This window comes from Aedes aegypti, chromosome 2, assembly GCF_002204515.2.
Source record: "Aedes aegypti strain LVP_AGWG chromosome 2, AaegL5.0 Primary Assembly, whole genome shotgun sequence".
In the NCBI taxonomy this organism is placed as follows: domain Eukaryota; kingdom Metazoa; phylum Arthropoda; class Insecta; order Diptera; family Culicidae; genus Aedes; species Aedes aegypti.
In genome coordinates, this window is record NC_035108.1 from 397,705,403 (window position 1) to 397,727,744 (window position 22,342).

General features: G+C 41.2%; 1 protein-coding gene across 1 annotated transcript in view; it reads left to right on the plus strand.

Moving 5' to 3' along the window:
• LOC5572373 (transmembrane and TPR repeat-containing protein CG4341) overlaps positions 1–22,342 on the plus strand; it is a 681,544-nt gene that overhangs the window by 452,206 nt on the left and 206,996 nt on the right. Inside the window, exon 5 of the mRNA XM_021839643.1 lies at positions 20,459–22,025. Within this exon, the coding sequence (XP_021695335.1) occupies positions 20,459–22,025 (1,567 nt within the window). The remainder of the gene's footprint in view (positions 1–20,458; positions 22,026–22,342) is intronic.

Here is a 22,342-nt window from a genome sequence, read left to right on the forward strand (position 1 = left end):
GATTAACACGTATCGTAATTTTAGCTTCAATCATGCAAAGCCATTTCTTATGTATTATTCAATGATAAAACCTACGAACACATCTATTATATCCAACATTCTTAGCAAAATCCTTAATATTGAACACGAAACGTCTTCTCTTAAAGAACTTTGCATGCAAAATGGCTCGGTTTACATGATTTTCACGCTGAAAAATTCAATCATAAATAATGCACATCAAATGACAAGCCGTCGATTCATCCATGTGCATTATATATGACAGAATATTCAGCGTAGAATCATGTAAACCGAGCATTCTTGTTTGCAATTTAACTTTCTAGATGCAAGAAAGCATGCAATATTGGCGAATGTTGGATAGAAGATCATGAAATGTTTCAGTTGCACTCAAGATTGCAAGCATTTTCGAATGCAATGAGACAGTTTACATTATGTATCGTTGGATATTCAGTTATAACTCGTTTTACATGATTATCATAAAAGTTTACGAGTCACGTAAATTTAAGATGTTTTTGCTGTGTAAACTTCTTCAAAAAATCATGAAGAGATTCACTTCAGGTACTTTTACAGTGATTTTACCCAAAATTTATCCAAGGATTCATCAAGGAATTCCTCCAGGGATTTCACCAGGAAGCCTTCGAGAACTTAGCAAGAAATACTGCAAAATAATTTAAAAAAAACTTCTTACACGAGATTACACCAGGAATTTCTTTAGAAATTCCGCTTGCAATTTTTTAAGAGGTTCCTACAGGTTTCATCCAGGGAATTCTTCTAGGGAATCATCAATAAATTATATCATGAATTCTTCCAGTGTTTCCTTCGAAGATTCTTCCTTGTATATCTTAAGGGTACCTACAAGGCATTCGACCTTGGAATTTTTGAAGGAATTACTTCAAGAATCTACCAGATATTTCTCCGTCGATTCCTTCCAACAATTCTTCCCAGTATTTGTTGGAGGATTTTTTCTTAAAAATTCTTAAAGGGATCTGATTAAATTCTGAGTAAATGTTAGTGAAATCCGCGGAGAAATAATCTTTTGGAATTTTGTAGATGTCTTCTGTTATTGGTGTTGTAGTCAAATAAATCAAAAGCTGATTCGTTTCAAATGTCCGAAGTTTCGACGAGTTTAACACATTTTTCGAGGATCCAATCCTTGAAAAATGTGTTGAATACATCGGAACGTCGGACATTTGAAATGAATCAGATTTTGATTTATACTGACTGCAACGCCAATAACAGATCACTGCCAGTTCCCGCAGTCGATAGCATTCCTCCGAATGTAGATGTCTTCTCAATAGTTTTAATTTAATGCAATCCTTCGTGGCATTTCTGGTCGATTCTCTTGCGGACGGTTTTCCAGCAAAAACAATCATTTGAACTTGTGGACTTTTTTGATTAATACCCTGGGGGAATTTCAGAGAACCCGGAAAAATTCTAAGGAGGGAAATCCCAGTCAAAGCATTGAAGTATTTTCTGGTTGAATTTCTGGCGAAGATGTGGTAGATTTTTCTGGTAAGATTTCTAGCGGAACTCTATTCATAATCCTAGTTTTAACCTTGAAAAAACTACTGGCGAAATTCCTTAAAAAAAACTCCACTTTCGAGAAAATCCTGAAGAAATAGTTAGAGTAAATATTGGGGAAGTCTCTGAAGGAACTACTGGTGGAATTTTTATGGAGAATTTCATGGGCGAATTCCAGACCCAATCCATGGATGAACTTCCGGTGGAATCCTTAGAGAATTCGCTGGAGAATTTTGACTGGAATCCTAAGAAGAAATCCAATCGAAATTTTCTTAAGAATTCCTGGCGGATTTACTGAAGGAATTCTCAGGATGGATTCCCAAATTACTTGTGAAATCTTTATAAGAATTGTTTAGTAAATTTGCTGAATGAATTCTTGAAAATCCCCAAGAATCCTTGAAGATATTTCGTAAGAAATTCCTTGAGAAATTCCGTAAGGAATCTCTAGAGTAACTCCGGTGATAAAATCCTTATGATAACTTTTCCGGTAAAATCTCAGGAGGAATTCCTGATAACCCGGGAGCAGGGTTGTTATTAGTCGCCGGATTCGACAGACTATCAGTGACGGTGATGAAAAATAAAAAGTTTTCGTCACTACCTCAGCTCAGCGCAACGAACGACGCCCAACTACTAGCTACCAAGCAGCTCGTCGCGACGAAAAATCTTTGCCGTTTCTCTCTGTCTGTGTTTTCGTGGAAAATGTTCAGCTTGAATAGAAAAGCAGACAAATAATCGGTGCCAAATAAAAGGCCGACCAAAAAGGAGCTCAGAAAAAAAAATAGCGCGCTTCCGGAGTTGAACAAAAATTATCGGTAGCACGTGTCTACCGGCAGAGCTATCATAGCTCTTGAAATGTGCTAACACAAAACACCTTGTTGACTAGTAGTTCGTAGTTCAGATTCTCTTTGTCTGCAATTGTGTGCTCGATGACGATTAGAAGCTTATGTTGGTTCAGTGCGGACTGCGGAGGGACTTTCTGCGGCTTTGTTTCGTCGTGGTCTTCCTGTCAGTTATTGAAGGCAGAGAAAATGACGATCTTTTACGCACTGCATATTTTTTTCAATTTTTCGTCATCGGTCAGTGACGAAACCGATGGTTACCAACCCTGCCCGGGAGGCATCCTCAAGTAACAATGGTAGCTGAAAAACAGCTTATTCAGTTAAAATGTAGTTTATGCAGTCTCTTTTCAGCTGAATCAACTGTTATTCAGATTCCAATGTTACCTGGGTCCCTTGATTAATTTCGGGGGTCTCCTTTGAAGACTTCCTGGAGAAATCCCTTGAAGAATTCAATAGAAAAACTCCTGGAAGGAAATTCACAAATTCCAGGAGGAATCCATAATAATTAGCTTGATGGAACGTAGAATGACCCTAGAGGAATTTGCGAAGAAACTTTAATCAGAATTGCTGATAGAATTTCAAACAGAACTTCAGATGGAATCCCAGAAGGTGTTCATGATCGAGTCCCAGGAGGATTTTAAATGAAATCTTAGAATTATTTCAAAAGGAATGGATGGAAGGACTTCTGATGGAACCCCTAAACTCCTAATGAAATCTATTGACAGACTCCTGATGAAATCCCAAGAAAAACTTCTGATGAAATCCTTGGAAGAACTTCTGAGGTAATGAATTTATGATGGAATCCCCAGAGAAACTCTTGATAGAATTCCTGTAGTAATTCCAGGTAGAATCTCTGAAGGAACTCCTAAAGGAGTTTCTACAGAAACTTATGATATTCTTGAAGGAAACCCTGATAAAATCATTGGAGGAACTTCTGATAAAATCCCCAGAAGGACTCCTAATGGAATCCCTAGAGAAACTTTTGATGTAATCCCTGGAGAAACTCCTGATAAAATTTCTAAGGAACTCCGGACGGGATCCTTATAGGAACACCTGATGAAATTTCTAGGGGGATTGCTGATGGTACGTCTGGAGGAACTCTTTGTAAAATCCCAAGAAGAAATTCTGAAGGAGTTCCCTAAGGTATCCCTGATATAATTTCTAGAGAAATTCCAGGGGCAATATCCGAAGGAACTTTTGACGGAATGCCTGAAGAAACTTCTGAAAGTACCCCTGTAGGATTTCCAGGTGGAATCTCTGAAGGAGATCATGATGAAATTCCTACAAAATTTTTGATAGAATCCTTGGAAGAATTCAAGAAGGAATATCTAAAGGAACTTTTAATGAAATCCTTGAGGGAACTGCTGATAAAATCCGTAAAAGAACGCCAGATGCATTCTCCAGAAGAACTCATAGAACTTATGATGGAGTTCCATGTGAAATTCTCGCAGAAACTTCTGATGTAATGTCTAGAGGAACTCCTGATAAATTCCTGGAGGAATTCCTGATGAGATTCCTGATGGAACTCCTGATAGAATCCCTAGAGGAATTCCTTATGATATCCCTAGAAAATATCCTGATGAAATTTCTCGAAGAACTCCTGTTATAATCTCTGGAGAAACTCTAGATAGAATTTCTGGAAGAATTCTAGATAGAATCTCAGAAGGAGCCATTCCTATAGGAACTCCTGATGGAATCCTTGGAGGAATTCCTAGAAATATTTTTGAAGGAATTCCATATGAAATCATTGGAGGAGCTCCAAATGAAATTCCTTGAAGAGCTCCTGATGGATCCCTACGAAAACTTCTGATACAATTCCTGGAGAAATTCCTGATAAGATTCCTGATGGAACTGTTGATAAAATGCTGATAATCCCTGAAGGAACTCCTGATAGAATCCCTGGAGGAATTCCAGGTGGAATTTCTGGAGAAAGTCCTAGTGGAACCCGTTGAAGAACATCTGATGGAATCCTCAGAAAAAACTCATGATAGAATCCCTAGAGATACTTCCAATGGCGTCCTTAGATAAATTCCTAATGTAAATTCTGATGGAACTTTAGTGGAATATATAGAAACAAGGGCGCACATTAGCTAAATCACCATGTCGCCGACTCTGTATAAATTCACGCATTTTTTTTTCTTTGTATTTGTCGTTCAGACAGGCTAAGACCAGGTTTGGTCCATCTCGCCACTGAAGTAGGCCTTTGCTTTTCATAGGTTCTCAACATAATGTTGATTTTTTAGATGTGTATATCGTTTGCCTTTTACAATCTGTTTCATTTCCTCCTCGCAGCCTTCCTGCAGGATAATTTCCAGGGGTTTCATGTATTCCAGTGCTGGAAATTTGCTTCGACTCTGATTGTAACGTGGACAGTCATATAGTATGTGCTTGAGATCTTCTGGAATTTCACACCACTCACAGAGTTCGTCGGTTTCCCAGCCTCATTTTGCTTACCTGTCTTTGGTCAAACAGTGCCCGCTTCTTGTTCTGTTCAAAACTTTCACTTCATCTGGACTCAGGATGAGTCCCTTGCTCCAAATTTTCCGACCTGGCCTTTCCATCAGTTGGTAGTGCCATGTTCCTTTCTCATCCGAGATTTGCTTGGTTCCATTTTTCCCATGTTTCGTGGCTGCTGAGAATGAGCGCATCTCCTGCGGTTATTCCCTGGCAGTTAGACTGTCTCTCTCGCGACTTGTTCACTGCCAGTTGGTCTGCAATCTCGTTTCCCTGGATACCCACATGGCTTGGTATCCATTGGATCTTGCACACATCTCCTGATATTTCCAGAAGCTCCTTGTAAATTTCTATGGGACGCATCCTTCTCAGCATGGGTAGTTCCTTGTCCGATGGGTGTACTTGGAATAGTAAATCTAGGTGCTTTTCTGCTACTTCAGTGAGGAATGATTCATTGCCAATTGCTTTATCCATTGTGTCACCCACGAATTTCATTAACGGTGTCCTATACCATATTGTTCTGATGAGCTCCCTCTTGGTCAGATTTTCAATCCTCTGCTTCATCGGGAGTTGTCCTGCTTCGGCTAGCATAACATGGATTGGCGTGCTGCCTAGATAGTGCATTGCTTTACGTACGTATGTACGCATTCTGCAGTACCTGAAGCTTGTTTAAATTTGTTTTCGCTGCATTTCCATATACAGTTGCGCCATACTCCATTCTGCTACGGATGAGAGCGTTCCCTATTTTCACCAGTATTTCAGGGTTTGCTCCACTCGATTTCCTTGACAACATCTTCAGTAGGCCAATCTTGGCGCCCGCTTTCTCCTTCACCGCTTCGATGTGCTTTCTGTGTGTGAGTCCTCTGTCGAGTACATAGCCCAGATACGCATGTGTATTAACCAGCTCAATTTGCTCACCATGCACCTTTACTTTTAGACCTTCTAGTCTCTTCTTGGTAAAGGGGATGATTGCTGACTTTTAGCTGCTCACTTTCAAGTTCAGACACTCCAGCTTGTCGAACAATTTGGGTAGGAATCTTGAACACAGTTCGGCTGCTTCTTCCACTGAATCTGCTTTGATGATAGCCGCAAAATCGTCGGCAAACTGCACCAGTTCACAGCCTTCATCAGACAATTCATGTAAGTTTGCCGTGTACAGGTTGAAAAGGACCGGAGAAAGAGGACAACCTTGGGGCAATCCTTTGGAGACTTCGACTTCTATCGTTCCATTTCGCGTTTTCAGGATCATTCTTCGATACTTTAGGTACTCGTATAGCCAGGAAACAATTTTTTTCGGCACTCCTAAGTCAGCTAGGATCCTCAGCAAGGATGAGGTACTCACCGAGTCGTATGCCATACTGACGTCCAGAAACACCACGAAAACCTCTTTCCCATCCTCCTTAGCCTTGTGCACAGAGTTTACAACATAGTTCACACAAGTAGATGCCGAGACATGTTTTTTGAATCCGAAGGAGAGCTCCGGAATCATATTCTTGATTGTGGCTATTTCTACCAATCTGTTTATGATTGCAGAATTTATCAGCTTAATTTCCACGCTAATTAAAGCTATTGGTCTCATGGTATTTGGTTGTTTAGCGATCCATGCTTTTTTTCGAAATCGGTCTGACTTCTGTCTTCCTCCACTGGTCCGGTATTTTCTCAGACACAAAAACCTTACTGAGCATTTCGAAGATCTTACCTTGCATATCTGGATTCAACTGCTTCAGTACTGCATACGACATTCCATTGAGTCCTGGCGCCGAATAACTTTTTCTAGTTTGCAGCACGGGCTGAAGTTCGCGTTCTCTAATTGCCATCTCATATGCTCCTAACGTCTCTTCTGTGGACGCTTTTGGGAGGGTACTTCCTGGAACTTGTTCCCAAAATAGTGGTCCATGAACTTTCTTCCCTCTTCATGCGTAAGCTCGATTCCTTTCTTGTGATTTCCTGCGAGGGCTGTGTCGATTCCCTTTACAATATTCCAGAGTTGTCTGGCAGGGGTCGCTTCGTCGATTTTTTCGGTCATTTCTCTTACGTACTTCCGCTTGGTCCTTCTGACTTCTCTCTTAAACCGTGCTCGTTCTTTCTTCAACCGTACATAGGGGAAGACGGGGTAAGAGCGCCCGCCGGGGTAAGACGGACCACCTTCAGTTTGGCATGAAAATGGCAATTTTCTTAAAAGTTCATCAAGCACTTTCCATAAGCACAAGATTTTTGACATTCCGGAGAATATATTGTGATATTTAAATCAAATTTTTTTATAACAAATGTCAAAAACAAAGTTTTTGCTCGTCGATATTGAATTTGATCTAAATTTAACAGATGCTTACTTAAGGATTTCGGAAGGGATTTTTTTGGAAAAACTTAACAAATTACTCGTCCATGCTTTAACAGAAATGTGAAATATGGTTCGGTGAAGTGAATTTCGAATTGTAAATATTAAGCTTTGAAATAAGGCCATAGTTGTGAAAATTGCGCAAGCGGGGTAAAACCGACCACTGTTGACGGGGTAAGACCGCCACCCCTAATTTATATCAAATAACTGTGTAAACCATTTTTAAAGTTTTAACTACGTTGTACATTACTGTTCAAGTGAAATGAAATCAATTTTGTGAAAAATACAAGCCAAATACGCATAGTTTTTCCAAAATATGGGTGTTTCAAGGTAATAATAAGTATACATTTAAGTTTTTTGAAATAATAAACCCTAAAAATGATTCAATATTCACGTTTATTAATGTAGAAGTCATAAAACATTATACTTTTATGAATCACAGGGAACTGATATATTTTTTCACAAAATTGTATACGAAAATCGTGGTGATCGCTCTTACCCCGTGGGTGGGCGGTTTTACCCCGTCGCAAAAAATAATCGTGATAAGACATCACTTTTTAAAAGCTTCAAGAAATAAATATTTTTTAGAAATACAACACCTGTGATATTTTTTGATCATGCCTAAGGCTTCAAAAAACGACATGCTGCGTCGAAAAAGGATTTATTGATTCTTGATTTTGACATATGAATTAAATTTCTTAGGCGGGCGGTCTTACCCCGTCTTCCCCTAACTGATGTCGGTTTGGTTTCGGTTGTAATTCCTCAGTGCTTCCCTTTTGCTTGCGTATAGGTTGGCGATCTCATCCGTCCACCAACTTTTCAAATAGTTAGCCTTTTTATTTTTGAAGCTGAAAGATGCCTTCTCTATCGCTTCGTCGAACACAGCAACCATTTCTTCGGGCGAGTAAATGTATTGAGGCCTGATACCATTTAGTTCCTTTACCAAAGTATTTTGGTTGACCCTTGTAATCGTTCGTTCAACAATCAGGATAGTACTACTCATTTCCAACAGTATTGTTAGATGGATGCTCCCAAACTCGTCTTCCTGTACCGTCCAAGTGATTTTCCTAGTCAGTCCAGCAGTTGCCAATGAGAGGTCAATGGCCGAGCCCTTACCGCCAGGTGGATTAACCATTGTGTTGGAGCCGTCGTTAAGCATTATTAGCTGCGAGTCCTCGATCATTTCGTTAAGCATCTTACCGCGACTGCATGTCGGCAATTCCGGACTCCATGGCACGTGATGCACATTGAAATCAGCGCCTACTATTGTCTCCCCCTCCATGGTGTTTATCAGAGATAAAAACCTCATGAGCTCCTCCCGCACTCCGTTGTTCGTTGACCTCATCGGTGGTAAGTAAACCGAGAACAGGTTGATTGGATCAAAACCTCTGGTTATTTGAAAACCTACTACCTCCAAGATTTCGAATTCCGGAAGTTCGATTGTCTGTCCTGCTATGGAGTCAGCTATCAAAATACCCACTCCCCCATATCCTTCAGAACGCCTTTTTGAGACGAGATAGTGTCCTTTGAAACAAAATGGCTCATTCTCCTTGAGCCAAATTTCCTGCAGTAATGCTATATTTATGTTATTAGAGATCATATATGCATAGAGTTCTTCCCGTGTTTCTGGTTGTCTTACGCTTTATATGCTATGCTGCATAACTTTTAACGTTTTATGGTCCATTGTGGTGGTCCAGTGTGTTATTCTGATGTTCCATTTCGGAAGCTGTTTTTCCTTCTAGGATTTTCCCTAACTCTATGCTGATCTCAATTAACAACTGATCTGTTTCGATCTCTGTCCTATCTTGCTGAAGTCTAGCTTCTAATTTGTTTCGCAATTGGGCAATGGGGGTCATCCAATCATGTCCGCTACAGAATCGCCTTATGTCCGCCCTCAAACGGTCCATGAACCTCTCAAATTCCGTTGCCCTGTGAGGATTTCCACATTGAGCGATCGAACACTCCGTTGGTCTTGATCGGTTTGCTGGATATTCGTTGATCTGCTGCCTACTGCTACTTTGGCTTGTTCTACCAGTTTCGTTTCTGCGTCATCTCACCTGGTGTCCCGTTTTGTTTCGCCTTGTCGTCTACGGTACTGCTCCTCTGCTCGGCGATGTCGGAGTTTCCACCGCTGTCAAATCTGGGAATTCCGATTCATCCAGAAGTCCTGAGAACCGGTTCTGCGTTTTTGGATACGATTTTTCGGCCTCTGCAAAAGGTACTCAGTTGCACTGCATCACCTTAAAAATCTTCGACCTCCGTTCTCGTTCCGGACATTCTCTACTGTTTGCCGGATGGTTCTGGTTGCAGTTTATGCAGCGAGTAGCCCCTTCGCATTCTTCATGTGCATCGTGGTGTTGACCACAATTTACACACTTTGCTTTCCCAGTACAACTCACCTTGGTGTGTCCGAATTTCCAGCACAATAAGCATTGCTTCACCGGAAATGCATACAACTCCGCCCTGAAGTTGACGGTGAAGATTTTCACTGACCTCGGAACCTCTGTTCCTTCCACCGTCACTTTCACGTTCCTTGAATTGACCAAGTCTCCGGTTCTTCCTCTTGATCCGCTCAACCTTTTTCACCGGCACGTGAGTCGTGATGCCTAACGTAAGATCCTCCTCGGTATACTCCAACGGTACATTTGGAACGAACAACAAGGTTTCGTTACGCAGCTTTGGAGCATAAAACTTAAGGTTCTTCGATGCGATGTCAACTTCTCTCAGCTGGTTGAAGTCTTCAGCCCTTTCCAGTTCCAGCTTATACCGGAACCTTCCAATTTTTTGGATTTCCTTGCATTTACTGAAGCCTCCATCATACAGCAACTTTCCTGCATCCAGCGGGTGTTTTGGGATTGGGGACGCGTAATCAATCGGCTCCAGGTACACTATCCTCGTTGGTTCCATGCTCGGTTGTGCATTTCCGCATTCGATTACAGCTGTCTTTTTCACTCCTCCGGTTTTCCTAGCCGACTTTTCAGGGATGGTCACGTCACCTTTCCTTCCTCCAAGCCTCGTTACCTTGTCATGGGATCTCGTTGTCATCCGCTGGCTGGCTTGTGGCATTTTCCTGTGGTACTGTTGAGAAACACTCGAGTCTGCTACAATGCTACTTTTTCGGGTGTGTTTTTATTTCTTCGTTGCGCGGCGACCGTTTCCCCGTTAGGACCTTAACAGTTTACTAATTCGCTCCGGGATCCGACATTAGGCGAATTACGAAAAACAAACACGACGGCAACCACGTCAACGCCTTAACAACCCCCGACCACGCCAAAACGCTTCAGAAAAACCGAACTTTCCGCGCGATTTCCACTTTTTTAACCACTATTCCACTTTTAGGCACTTTTGTACTGTTGAAAGATTCGTTTTTAGCGCTTTGATTTAATTTTCCGTAGTTTTTTCACCGAGAATTTCCAATTTCAAGAATTTTCAAAAGATCACTTATCCTTCACCGATTTTCGTTTTTTTTTCCTAAATTCACGCATTTTGACTTGCCACCCATCTGCATCGGCAGTTCATGCGATGTCGAAGATTCAATTTGACATGCTGACGACGATGTTCGTCATCCCATTTTTTGCTCCGTCCACCGGTGGTTTGAGCAATATAAAGCTCGTTTGACCGATTCACCAACCGTCAAATCGTTTTCACAAACTGTCATATTGTTTCGTCAAGCAGCATCACACACGTTCAAACATAGCACCAACATAAGCATCAACCTGGGGGCGGAGTCAATGTTGGTCAAACAGTCTGAGCGTCTGTGGGCTGCATAAAAGTCATACACTTTCATCAATTGGCAACTCTGATTAGTTACAAGAGCTTTTTTATTTCAGTGTTGAAACAACCTGTGCTGTTTGGGATCGCGGGTCAGTGAGTAGAAATGCATTTGATTGTGTTTCCGAATAAGTTTCTTTTCGGCGGATTCGAGGACTTTTGTAGATTGTGTGGTATGTGGTAGAAGTTTGTTTAATTTTCAGTTTATCATATGGGGCTGGTTATAAATCACGTGATAATTTATTCTCAGAACACTCGTGGTCCTTTCAACATACAAAAAAAGTATGAACCGCCATAGGAATTGTTCGTGTTTGGTGCATATTAACAGTGTTATTTAACACCAGTACCAAGTGCTAACGCTCTGACGTTACTTACTTCCAATACTTCATAATTAAAATCAGTAATGCTAGGCATCGCAGACAAATCAGTTTCATCAGAAACTCTTGCTCAAGCCATAAACACGGCTTGTCTGCCTGCCATGTACAGATCAAAGCGCATAAAACATGCCCTTCATTAATTCTGTCCTGCGAAAATTGTATGATCTCAGACACACTACCAGTCTTGAGCGCACTCCCAATCCCCAACCCGCATTCCATTGCGGACCTCCTCGAACAACCGGCCAGTAGTCGTCCCAATTGGTCCTCGGAAGAGCCCGAACACAACCGCAAATGATATTTGGCCTATTGCCATCATTACCCGTAATCGAGTGCTGTTGGCTGGCAGTTCATTTTCCGATCCAATCACACTTTTGGCTGCCTCTGTTCGGTAGGTCCTTCCCGCGCGCTTTTCTCTCTCCAATCGGACCTGTCCAAATAAGCTACTGGCATCAATTTTGTGCCGGCTATTGGACCGCTTTCAACGCCGAGATAGCGCCACGCTGCACAGTGGGACCATCTTGAGACCAAAAAATAAAAACATTTTTTCTTTACGGTCCTATTTTTTTTTCAGAAAAAAATATTTTTCTTGTTATATTTTATTACTAGTGGACCCAGCAAACTTCGTCTTGCATCAAGAAGGCTGTTTAAAAACGCCATTCACTCCCGTTTTTCCAACTTTTGCGTTGAAAATCTTGGTCTTTTCATATACACGAACACGTCGGAACACTTAAGGAACACAACAAAGGAAAAATTTTCAAAATGCGATTGCCCTTTCTAAAGCCATTTCGTGACATACAAACACCTCTCCATGTTTGTTTTTATAGATTTTTAGTGATTGAACCAATCACTAAAAATCTATAAAAACAAAAATGGAGTGGTTTTAGTATGTCACATTTAATTCTTAATTTTCATTGCTTGTTTACAATTTCTCATAGGAACACCGAATGATTTTATTGCTAGTTTCCAGTTTATCAGTGCATCATATTTTATTAAATTATTTATGACCACTTCGTTGAACAAATGAACGCACAGCGCTTGTCGGCTGGTGGGCTGTCTGGCAGCTTGCCCGCTCGATCCAGCTTCGGAGCAGGAGGTAAAACGGACGAAGCGGAGAGAATAAATTCGAGAACAAAGGTAAACAAATCGAACGAAATTATTTTATTCCAATCTTGCCACGACAGGCACACACCGTTTTGGCCTCCGGTAGGACTGTCTGTCCAGTTTTGGTGGTGGGATAATGCTTCCGGTGGTGCAAGTGGGCGACTAAGGCACGGGGGAGTAAGTGATTACTTTTTCATTTACCTGCCCCTGAATCAACATGATTATCATCATCATCGCCATCATTGCTGTCGTCGTTGTCGGGACTGTTCATAAGCAGAACTCAGCGGAAGTCAGGTTTTTTTTTGCGTTCGCTTCCACCGTATTATGATGAGACTGAATTATTCATAATTTTCCTACACTGATAGTGTTTGCAGTTCGGTGCGCAATAAGTAAAACAACGGTCGGAGGAGTTTGGGGGCGATTTGATTTGTTTTACTTTTGTGTTAATCAATCAGATGGGACGGGACTGCAAAAAATATGGTTTGATTCATCCGCTTTAAATTTCTCTCAATACATGAGACAATTGTCATTCATTTTTGACGGAGTATATTACGTAAGGACGTGCCATGCACCGTTATTGACTTTTAAATCTTGAGCTTTCAATTTCTGCGCATTGACAATGGTAAGCTAATCCCTGTGAAACTTAGATTGTCCTGGTCAATCACGGAGTAGCAACTACGAATTGTACGGTCATCTATGGTCATGCTAATGATCAATGGAAGTAATGCTGTTGGTCCCGAGATGAACTAGCCCAGGGCTGAAAATCTTGTAAATAAAGATGAAAAAAATGCAATCTAATCGAGACAGAATATTACTATTTTTAAAAAAGCTATACAGAATGTGCACAGCTTCCTCGAGGAACCCTGCCAAATTCCGTTCGTTTTGAATAATGTGTTTAGAAAGGACACATCGCGATGTAATTTGTAAAAGACATCTTTGCAGAATCTGGATTGGTGATGGAGTGGATCTATCGGGAAAATCTTCCTCACAAATTTTAAAACATTCAATTTTTCCCTAATTTCGAAATTGCTTCAAAATATCTCAAGAAATTTGTCTAGAGATTCCTTCAGAAAATCCTTCAAATATTTCTTCAATTTAACTACGGGTCGCTTATACGAATAACTTTAGTAGTTCTCAACGGAATTTCTCCAGAAAATCTTCCGGGAGGTCCACCTATTTCTTTGGTGTTTATTGATATCAGACGATATGTTTCCAGGGTTTCTTCTGGATTCATTCAGAGATGCTCCTCGAAACTCCTTCATATGTTTGTCAAGAGATTCCTTCAGAAATAATAATTCTAGGGATTTATTCATGAAATCCCATAGATATTCATAGGGCATTCCTTCAAGAACTCCTCCAATGATTCCCTCAGAATACCCCAAAGGGATCAATTCACAAATTTTCTCAGGTATTCATTCAGGAATACCCCAGGGATACTTGGTGAGTTTCATCAAAGGTTCCTTCAGGATTTTCCCCTAGATTCCCCTAGAGTAGCTAACCCAAGTATTTCTATAGAATTGCCTAAAAAAAATCTTTAGGAATCCTCTCAAGTTTTTCTTTACTTATTCTCCAAATGATCACTACACAAAATCGTCCATCCCAGAAATTATTCAGGGATTTCTTCAGAATGTCCACAGGGAAACTTTCCTTAAATTCATTTAAGAGTCCTTCTAACGATACATTTACAAATATCTCAATGGAATCTCATAAGAATTCCCACCAAAGATGGGCAAAAAGAAGCGGAGCCGTTCAAAAGATCCGGATCACTCAGAAGAACGAGTGATTTGTGGCTCCTTTTTAGCGAGTGACGGTCCATTTAATAAGCACGGATCAGACAAAAAGCAACCCGGAAAAAGAATGAACAGGTTTTTCTCCTATTTCCCTTTGTTCTTTTCTCGGCTTTATTATAACGCTAGACACGTGCCTTGCATTGCGCGTCACGACACATATGCAAACATAGTTTGATGCAGATCCGCACTCTCAGCAAACACAGCCAAACAACTAATATGCCCTGCCCACCTGTATACAGGCAGATGAGAGTAGAGAAAAAATCACTTGAATGGCAAAGCGTATCTTGCTTCTTCTTTTTGGGCCAGGTAGGGCAGAGCGGCCAAGTACCGCTTTGACTCATATTCCGAACACTTAAGGCCAACAGTGAATTGAAATGCACCTGGTGGGCACAAATTAGCTTATTTTTATGAAATTTGTACAGTAACACTACTGTTGGCTGTTAGGTGTACCGATAAAAATATTTATTTTAATTGGTTTAGTATTCTCTTTACGTAAAATAATGGAACAACATTTTGATTCAAATGCCGAACACTGTGATCATTCTGTCTCAAACTCCGATCACCTTGATTCAAATTCCGAAAAATCGTATTCAAATTAGTAGTTTCGCAAATAAATTTATCTGAGCTACTTTTACTGCTTGAACTAGATGATCATCACTACTTACGAGTATGTGAACCGCTCTTTTTTCGTTTGCTCGGTTCAGTTCACTCTTCCTTTGTTAGCCTCTGAGCTACTGAACCGTTCAAAAAATCCGGTTCACTAAAACGAGTGATTCGAAATGGATCCGTTCTCTAAACAGAGCCGTGTTGCTCATCTCTAATTTGCACAGAATTTGTGGTTGAAATACCTCCAGAGTTTGAAAATCGTTCAGGTATATTTCAAAAAATCTCTTCTGAATTTTTTTCTGAAAATGCTTTCAGAGATTCTTTCAGGACTTCATCCAGGAATTTATTAAAAAAAATTCAGTGGGGGTTGTGTACAAGACACGACCGCATGATGTTAACTACGCCATGTGATTTGCTGCATTTGAATTTAAGTCAATTGTCATATTAGCAACCTTACAGAATGTAACGGTTTGTGAATTTAAGAACAGTGAGAAGCTCGGAAAAGTGCTCCAGTTATCGATATCGTCATCGTCAACGTAAATTTCAATTTGTTGTATTGTCAATTATTCTTCTTCTTGGCATTACGTCCCCACTGTGACAGAGCCTACATCTCAGCTTAGTGTTCAATGAGCACTTCCACAGTTATTAACAAAGAGCTTTCGCATTCGTACATCCTGTGGCAGGTACGATGATACTTTATGCCCAGGGAAATTAAGAAAATTTTCATTACGAAATTATCGACCGGGATCAAGCCCAGACATATTCAGCATGATTTTGCTTTGTAGCCGCGGACTCTAACCACTCGGCTAAGGAAGGCTCTTATTTGCAATTATTCATAACATATCAGATATTGTATGGAAATATTACACAATTAACTCTTTAGTACACATTTGTTGGCCCTGGAAAGGGCCGATTGAATTGTTAGATTCGAGTAACACAGACACATTTTGACGGTGCACAGACTAAAATTCTCCTCGCCCGAAGAGATTTGCGGTGGCGATGACGATGAACGCTTCTACAGGCGGCTTTGGCTGATTTTCTTCAGTCATCTCGTACAAATCTTGCATTAGCGCACACTGATTCCTGCAGGTCCAATTTTCAAAGCGCGAGCCAATCTAGAAATCTTGTTCGATTTCACAAACCAGACGCTGGATTGGCAACTTGAAAATCTACATCTCAGCAGGCTTCTGGCAGAGAGATACTCCTCGCTGAGCAGGTTCGGAGCACTTACCAGCTCGAAAGCGAAAATGGAATGAAACCGAATCTGAAGTAGACAGCATGTTTTATTACCTTAGAATAGCAAATGATGCTCCTCCCTTTCGTGTTCTTCTCTTTCTGATAGTCCAATCTGGGAAAAAGGCATGTGCCAATGATGTGTTGGACTGAGAATTACTTGAAAATCTCAGAAAATGTTAATTGGAAGGGTTGACATTTACTAAATATTCAATAATTAGCTATTGATAATCATTAGTTTTATTTATTATGAAGGTAAATTTCTGATCCATTATTACAATTTCCAAAATTATTTTAATTGTGCAATTTGAAATAGATTATAAAACTGAATTTACTACAATATCATTAAATTCCACTAGAGTTTGTATCCTTTGACAGATACGCGTATTTCGACCTCAACTGTAAGGCCGTCTTCAGTGTCGTGTACTAGAATCGACTGTGCAATTTTGTTACATGTGATAATTTTCGTCATCGAAGTTGTCCCATGAAATATGGGGAAACAAAGACGCTATTTGAAATGCAACTCTATTTTACAATCGTTGTGAAATGTTGAGCACTCATCCCAACGGCACTGCAGCAGCGTCCTCGAAAGCATCCTCAAACCGTATTGTCAATTATTCGTAATAAATCAGTTATTGAATGATGCTATGATATGAATAAAGAGATGTGGTAAACACCTTAGGGAATATTACACAATCAACTCTTTTAAACACATTTGTTGGCTCTGAAAAGGGCCGATTGAATTGTTGAATTTGCGTAACACGGACACATTTTGACGGCGCACTGGTTGCAATCCTCCTCGCCCGATGAGATTTGCGGTGCGGACGGCGATGTGCGCTTCAACAAGCGGCTTTGGTCGATTTTCTTCAGCCATCTCGTACAAACAGCTTGCCTCTGGTAGCGAGGAGCTGAGCAGGTTTGGAGGAGCACTTACCAGCTCAAAAGCGAAAACAGAATGAAACCGAATTCAACGAAGGAGGGATGCTTTATACCCTTAGAATAGCAGGTGATGCTCCTCCTTTCAAATTCTTCGTTTTCTTATCTGGGAAATAGGCTATATGAAACTGATGTCTGGGTAAGGGATGTACAAGATTAGCATTATGCTGTTATTGCATCCCGACGGCACTGCAGCAGCGTCCTTGGAAACATCCTCAAATTGCCGTATTGTCAATTATTCGTAATAAATCAATTATTGTATGCTGCTATGAGATGAATTGAGAAATTATAGCAAGTATGTGGTAAACACATTAGGGAATCTTACACAATTAACTCTTTAAAACACATTTGTTGGCTCCGGAAAGGGCCGATTGAGTTGTTGAATTTGCGTAACACGGACACATTTTGGCGGCTTTAGTAGATTTTCTTCAGCCATCTCGAACAAATTGAAGAATATTACACAATCAACTCTTTAAACACATTTGTTGGCTCTGAAAAGTGCCGATTGAATTGTAGAATTTGCGTAACACGGACACATTTTGACGGCGCACTGGTTGCAATCCTCCTCGCCCGGTGAGATTTTCGGTGCTGATGACGATATGCGCTTCAACAAGCGGCTTTGGTCGATTTTCTTCAGCCATTTCGAACAAATTTGGGAATATTACACAATCAACTCTTTAAAACACATTTGTTGGCTCTGGAAAGGGCCGATTGAATTGTTGAATTTGCGTCACACGGACACATTTTGACGGCGCACTGGTAGAAATCCTCCTCGCCCGATGAGGTTTGCGGTGGCGATGACGATGGGCGCTTCAACAAGCGGCTTCAGTCGTGGCGGCGTGGTGTTGTTCCATTCGCGTTCCATTGAAAACTGAATTGAGAATGTGAAAGGCACTCGAGACTTGCTCGCCGACCATGTTCACAATCTGACGGCAAAAAGAAGAATGAGCGAAGAAGCAGTAATCGGTCTGCTTTTATAGTGCGAAGCGGAACGCAAAAGAAGCGTGGAAAACTGCTTGCACGTGATTGGTTGCGTAAGAAAGGGGTCGATATTTTCCCAATTTTCAATAGTTTATTGTCAATAATCAATAGTTTTCTCCATTCGAGGAAATTGTTGTATACATTTCCGATCGATTGGTGGGAAAATATTGAAAATCTATCGATAAATGACTGAGTTATTAGCGTTCAAAATCTTACATAATTTCGTGACGGTCGCAAAATTTTAGATTTTCAATTGACACCCAGTATATTGCCGTAAGACGTAGTTAATGTCAAAATAAGTTCATGAACTTGGAACTAAGCGGATTTCATTGAAGAAGCTTTGAACAACTTTCTGGAAGACAGGATTTTTTTATATCATTAAGATTATGTGATATAACATCAGAAGTGTTTACGTACACTTTAGTCATGTATTGGAAGAATTCGGATCTTTCTAAGTCCCTTGATAAAACTGATTCTGAACGAACCATCAATTGCATCATAACAAAAATATTTACGGACACTAGCGCCACATAGTTGATAAATTTATAACTTTGTTGGGTTTCTCGGGAACACTCTTCTAACTTTGAAAAACATTCTTAAGGACAGGAATTTTCTATTTCATTTAAATTTCGGGATATAACGAGACACACTTGCGCCACATAAAGGATAACTTTGGAACTTTGAAGGATCCCTCGGGGAAGCTCTGCACCTTCCGAGCTACTTTCTCGAAAACAGGAATATTTTGTCTCGTTTTGATTCCTAAATATGCTTCAATTGTAACAAATCGGAAATGTATACGTACACCAGCACCACGTCGTGGATGAATCTGGGACTTTGCAGGATCCCTCGGGGAATCACTGCTCACTATGGACAATTTGTTAGAAGACAAATTTCTTAAATCCGCTCAGATTTCGAGATTTCCCACAAGGATACTATACCTCAAGTGGTGTATTACACTAGCGTTGAGTACTGGTGGAGTTTGTTGGCATAAAAAATCGATGCATAGTAAGCTGCTTCACAAATGCGAACAGAATTTTTCCAAGACCAAACCCTAAACAACTAGGCTACGAAACGTCAAACACTTAGAAATTTTTACCATGGCAGCTGTGACGTGCATTGCCCTATTTAAAAACAGTAAAATTTTATCTCAGTTTCAAGAGCTTTCCTGTTAAAAGAGTAAGTTATCCACTAAAATTTCAGAAATAAATGTTTTAAACCATGATTTTGAGCTGAAACATTAAGCATGATTTAATTGGGCTCAAAAAATATAATATTCACACCTTACCAAATAAGGTTTCAGAGGCAAGGTTGTTCGATATTGTAGGTTTTGATTGAATCTTAAATTATTTTGCTGTATTTAAAAATATAGTTGATTTTTTTCTGCTGTTTAAAAAAATTAACAACTTTCTTACTTACTTTTGATTGCACTACGTTCTACAAGACATGACCTCGGTCCCAGTTTCTCGATCATCCCACACTTCCAAGATCCTGCTCCACTTGGTCAATTCACCTAGCTCGCTGCGCACCTCTTCGTCTTGTACCGACCAGATTCAAAGTGAACACCATTTTTGTGGAATTTTTGTCCGGCATTCTCACAACGCGCCCCGCCCATCGTACCCTTCCATCTTTGACGACTTTCTGGATACTGGGTTCACCGTAGAGTTGCGTAGTTCATTCTTCTTCTTCATACGCCGTTCTCACATACTCTGCCAAACATCGTCTTAAGCACACGTCGTTCAAAAATTCCTAGCGCTTGCTGGTCCTCTTCGAGTATTGTCCGCGTCTCATGCCCGTGGAGGACTACCGGTCCTATCGAAAAACTTATATGAAAAAATATTTCCTTGTTGGGACAAAATAAACGCTAAGGCAGAATAAAGCTGACACCTTAAAGAGAAATAAAAATATATTCAAAATAAAAAAAACTATTCAAAAATATTTAGCGTTGAATGCAATGGTTATGATGCTGGGTTGAATCGTCAACTGTTGATGAAATCTAATATGGAGGCAACATTGAAAGCATCACTACGAAAAATGTCGTGAATTGGCTACAATATTTAAGACCCCACATTTGTGAATCCGGCACTGACGACAAGTGAACAATTTCGACCACAAATTAACGCCTCATCGAGCAGTATGCATTTTCCCATCTGTATAAAAAAGTAGTTTCACAGCTACAGAATGACATGACTCTTTATCGGTTGAATACATCTGCTTGTTTTAAGACCAATCATCAGTCCCATATAAAAACCAATTAAATCAATAGTTTCTTCTTTTAACAACTCTGGTCACAACGAAGGAAAATCTTCAATCAGAAACATTCGATTTTGTTTACCTGATTCATCCATTGGCTCAATTAAGGCCAATCATTAGCTGTCTAACTAGGTCTTGGTAATTGAGGGAAGATAATTGATTGATTGCTGACATCAGAAAGAATTGTATGTGGGAGACATATTTAAGTTTCTTTACCAACAGTTCACAAATCATCTAACCATATTCCATTTCTCTGCCTCTTTCCAGCTCCGCTTCCGCAGCGTAGGGATCCTAGCTCTGGCCCTAGGATCCATCATGCACACCCGCCTCTCGCTACCGCAGCCAACAGTGCTGTTCTCGACGGCGGACAATCCCACGGCGAAAATCGGGTCCCGCTGGACACGGTTTCTTACGTTCGCCTATCTGCCAGTGTTCAATTTCCGGCTGCTACTCTATCCGGACGTGCTCAGCTTCGACTGGGGCATGGATGCAATCCCCCGGATCAGCACTCTATTCGACGGAAAGAACGTGCTGTCCGCTGCGTTCTACGGCGGTCTTGCCGTGGCCCTGTGGATCAACGTGCAAACACTGCTCCGTCAAAGTGTACCCAATGTAAATAGTAGCTTCAGTAGAAAACTAGCTAGTAAACTGGTGATGGCCCGGTCCAATGGCGGTCCCGAAGAGCAGCAGCGCATCGATGATTCGTGTAGATACTGCAAGCACGAATTCGGGATGCACCACTCCAACCAGTGCCGGGCCATGCATAACAACAACAGTATGTCTTCGATCATTTGCGGATGCGTGTATCCGTCGTGTAAATATTTATCACTATCGCCTTCATCTTTGACCAGCTATCTCCATCGAATGGACGACCAAAAGCTCACGGCACCCGCAGCCACTGGCAGTGGCTATTGGGCGCACAAAAAGCAGCACTGCTGGAACAGAGATAAACACGCGGCCGCCAATGGATTTAGCAGCGACCATCTCCCGTTCAGCATATCTCGAACATCGTCGTCCTCATCCTCCTCGTCATCATCCTCATTGTCATCTTCCTCGTCGTCGTCCTCCTCCTCCACGACCTCCTCAGCATCATCAGTGTCCTCGCTATCCTATGACGATGCGACTGCCAAATTCAATTCCTCAGCAGCGATCCTAATCTCCACTTCCCTGCTAATCCTTCCCTTTCTCCCAGCCACCAACGTCCTGTTCTACGTGGGGTTTGTAGTGGCCGAGCGAATTCTATATCTCCCCAGTGTTGGCTACTGCCTGCTGATTGGTTTGGGAGTGAGTAAACTTATCGACGGTAAACCTCAACCCTCGGTCGGTCCAAGCTCCCGTCGCAGTGGTAATAGTGGTGGCTTACGAGCGAAGAGCAGCAAAAGTTTCAACGGTGATGGTGATAGATATAAGTACCGTGCCAATGGCAGCAGCACAGGTCAAAGTGCGAAACATCATAAAAGTCATTCCTCCAATCCCACCGCTTCTATGGGCATCAGTGGTGGTAGCAGTACCACAAGCGCCTCGGCGGTCTATGCTGCTGCGAGGAAAAGGGCCAATAATGGCAACTGCAACGGGGGTGGTTTAGTGGAAGCAAGAAGAACCCCATCGGGGGGTGTTGGGAGAATCCGTAGTGGTGGAAATAGCAGCAGCAGTAGTAGTAGAAGTGGTAGTAGTGGTGGTAGTGGTGATTATCAACAGCGTAAGCGACAAATCATTCTGGGGTGCTTCGGTGCGCTGCTGCTGGTGTACAGTGGGAAAACTTTGCTGCGCAATCTGGACTGGCAGGACGAGGAGAGTCTGTTCCGGAGTGCGATCAGCGTCAACCCACCGAAAGGTAAGTGGTCGGATTTTTTACCGGAAGGGTCGAGTGTAGTTATCGATAGGTGGCACTGCGGAGGGAAGGCAGTGGCAAACCGGGAACATTTTGAGTGATTAAACTTTTAATGCGCGAGAATGAAGTAAATTAGTGTGGAGGTTAGAGGTATTTTGAGTGTTTATCACATCGCACTAAATATTAACCGAAAATTTCACACTAAAAGCGTACAGAGAAATAAAAAGTGTTCAAACTGTATCGTTTGTAATTCATTAAAATGTCACTTGAGTATTTTTTTTTTCGCGTGCAATGCATTCCAATTTTTTTTTTTCATATTT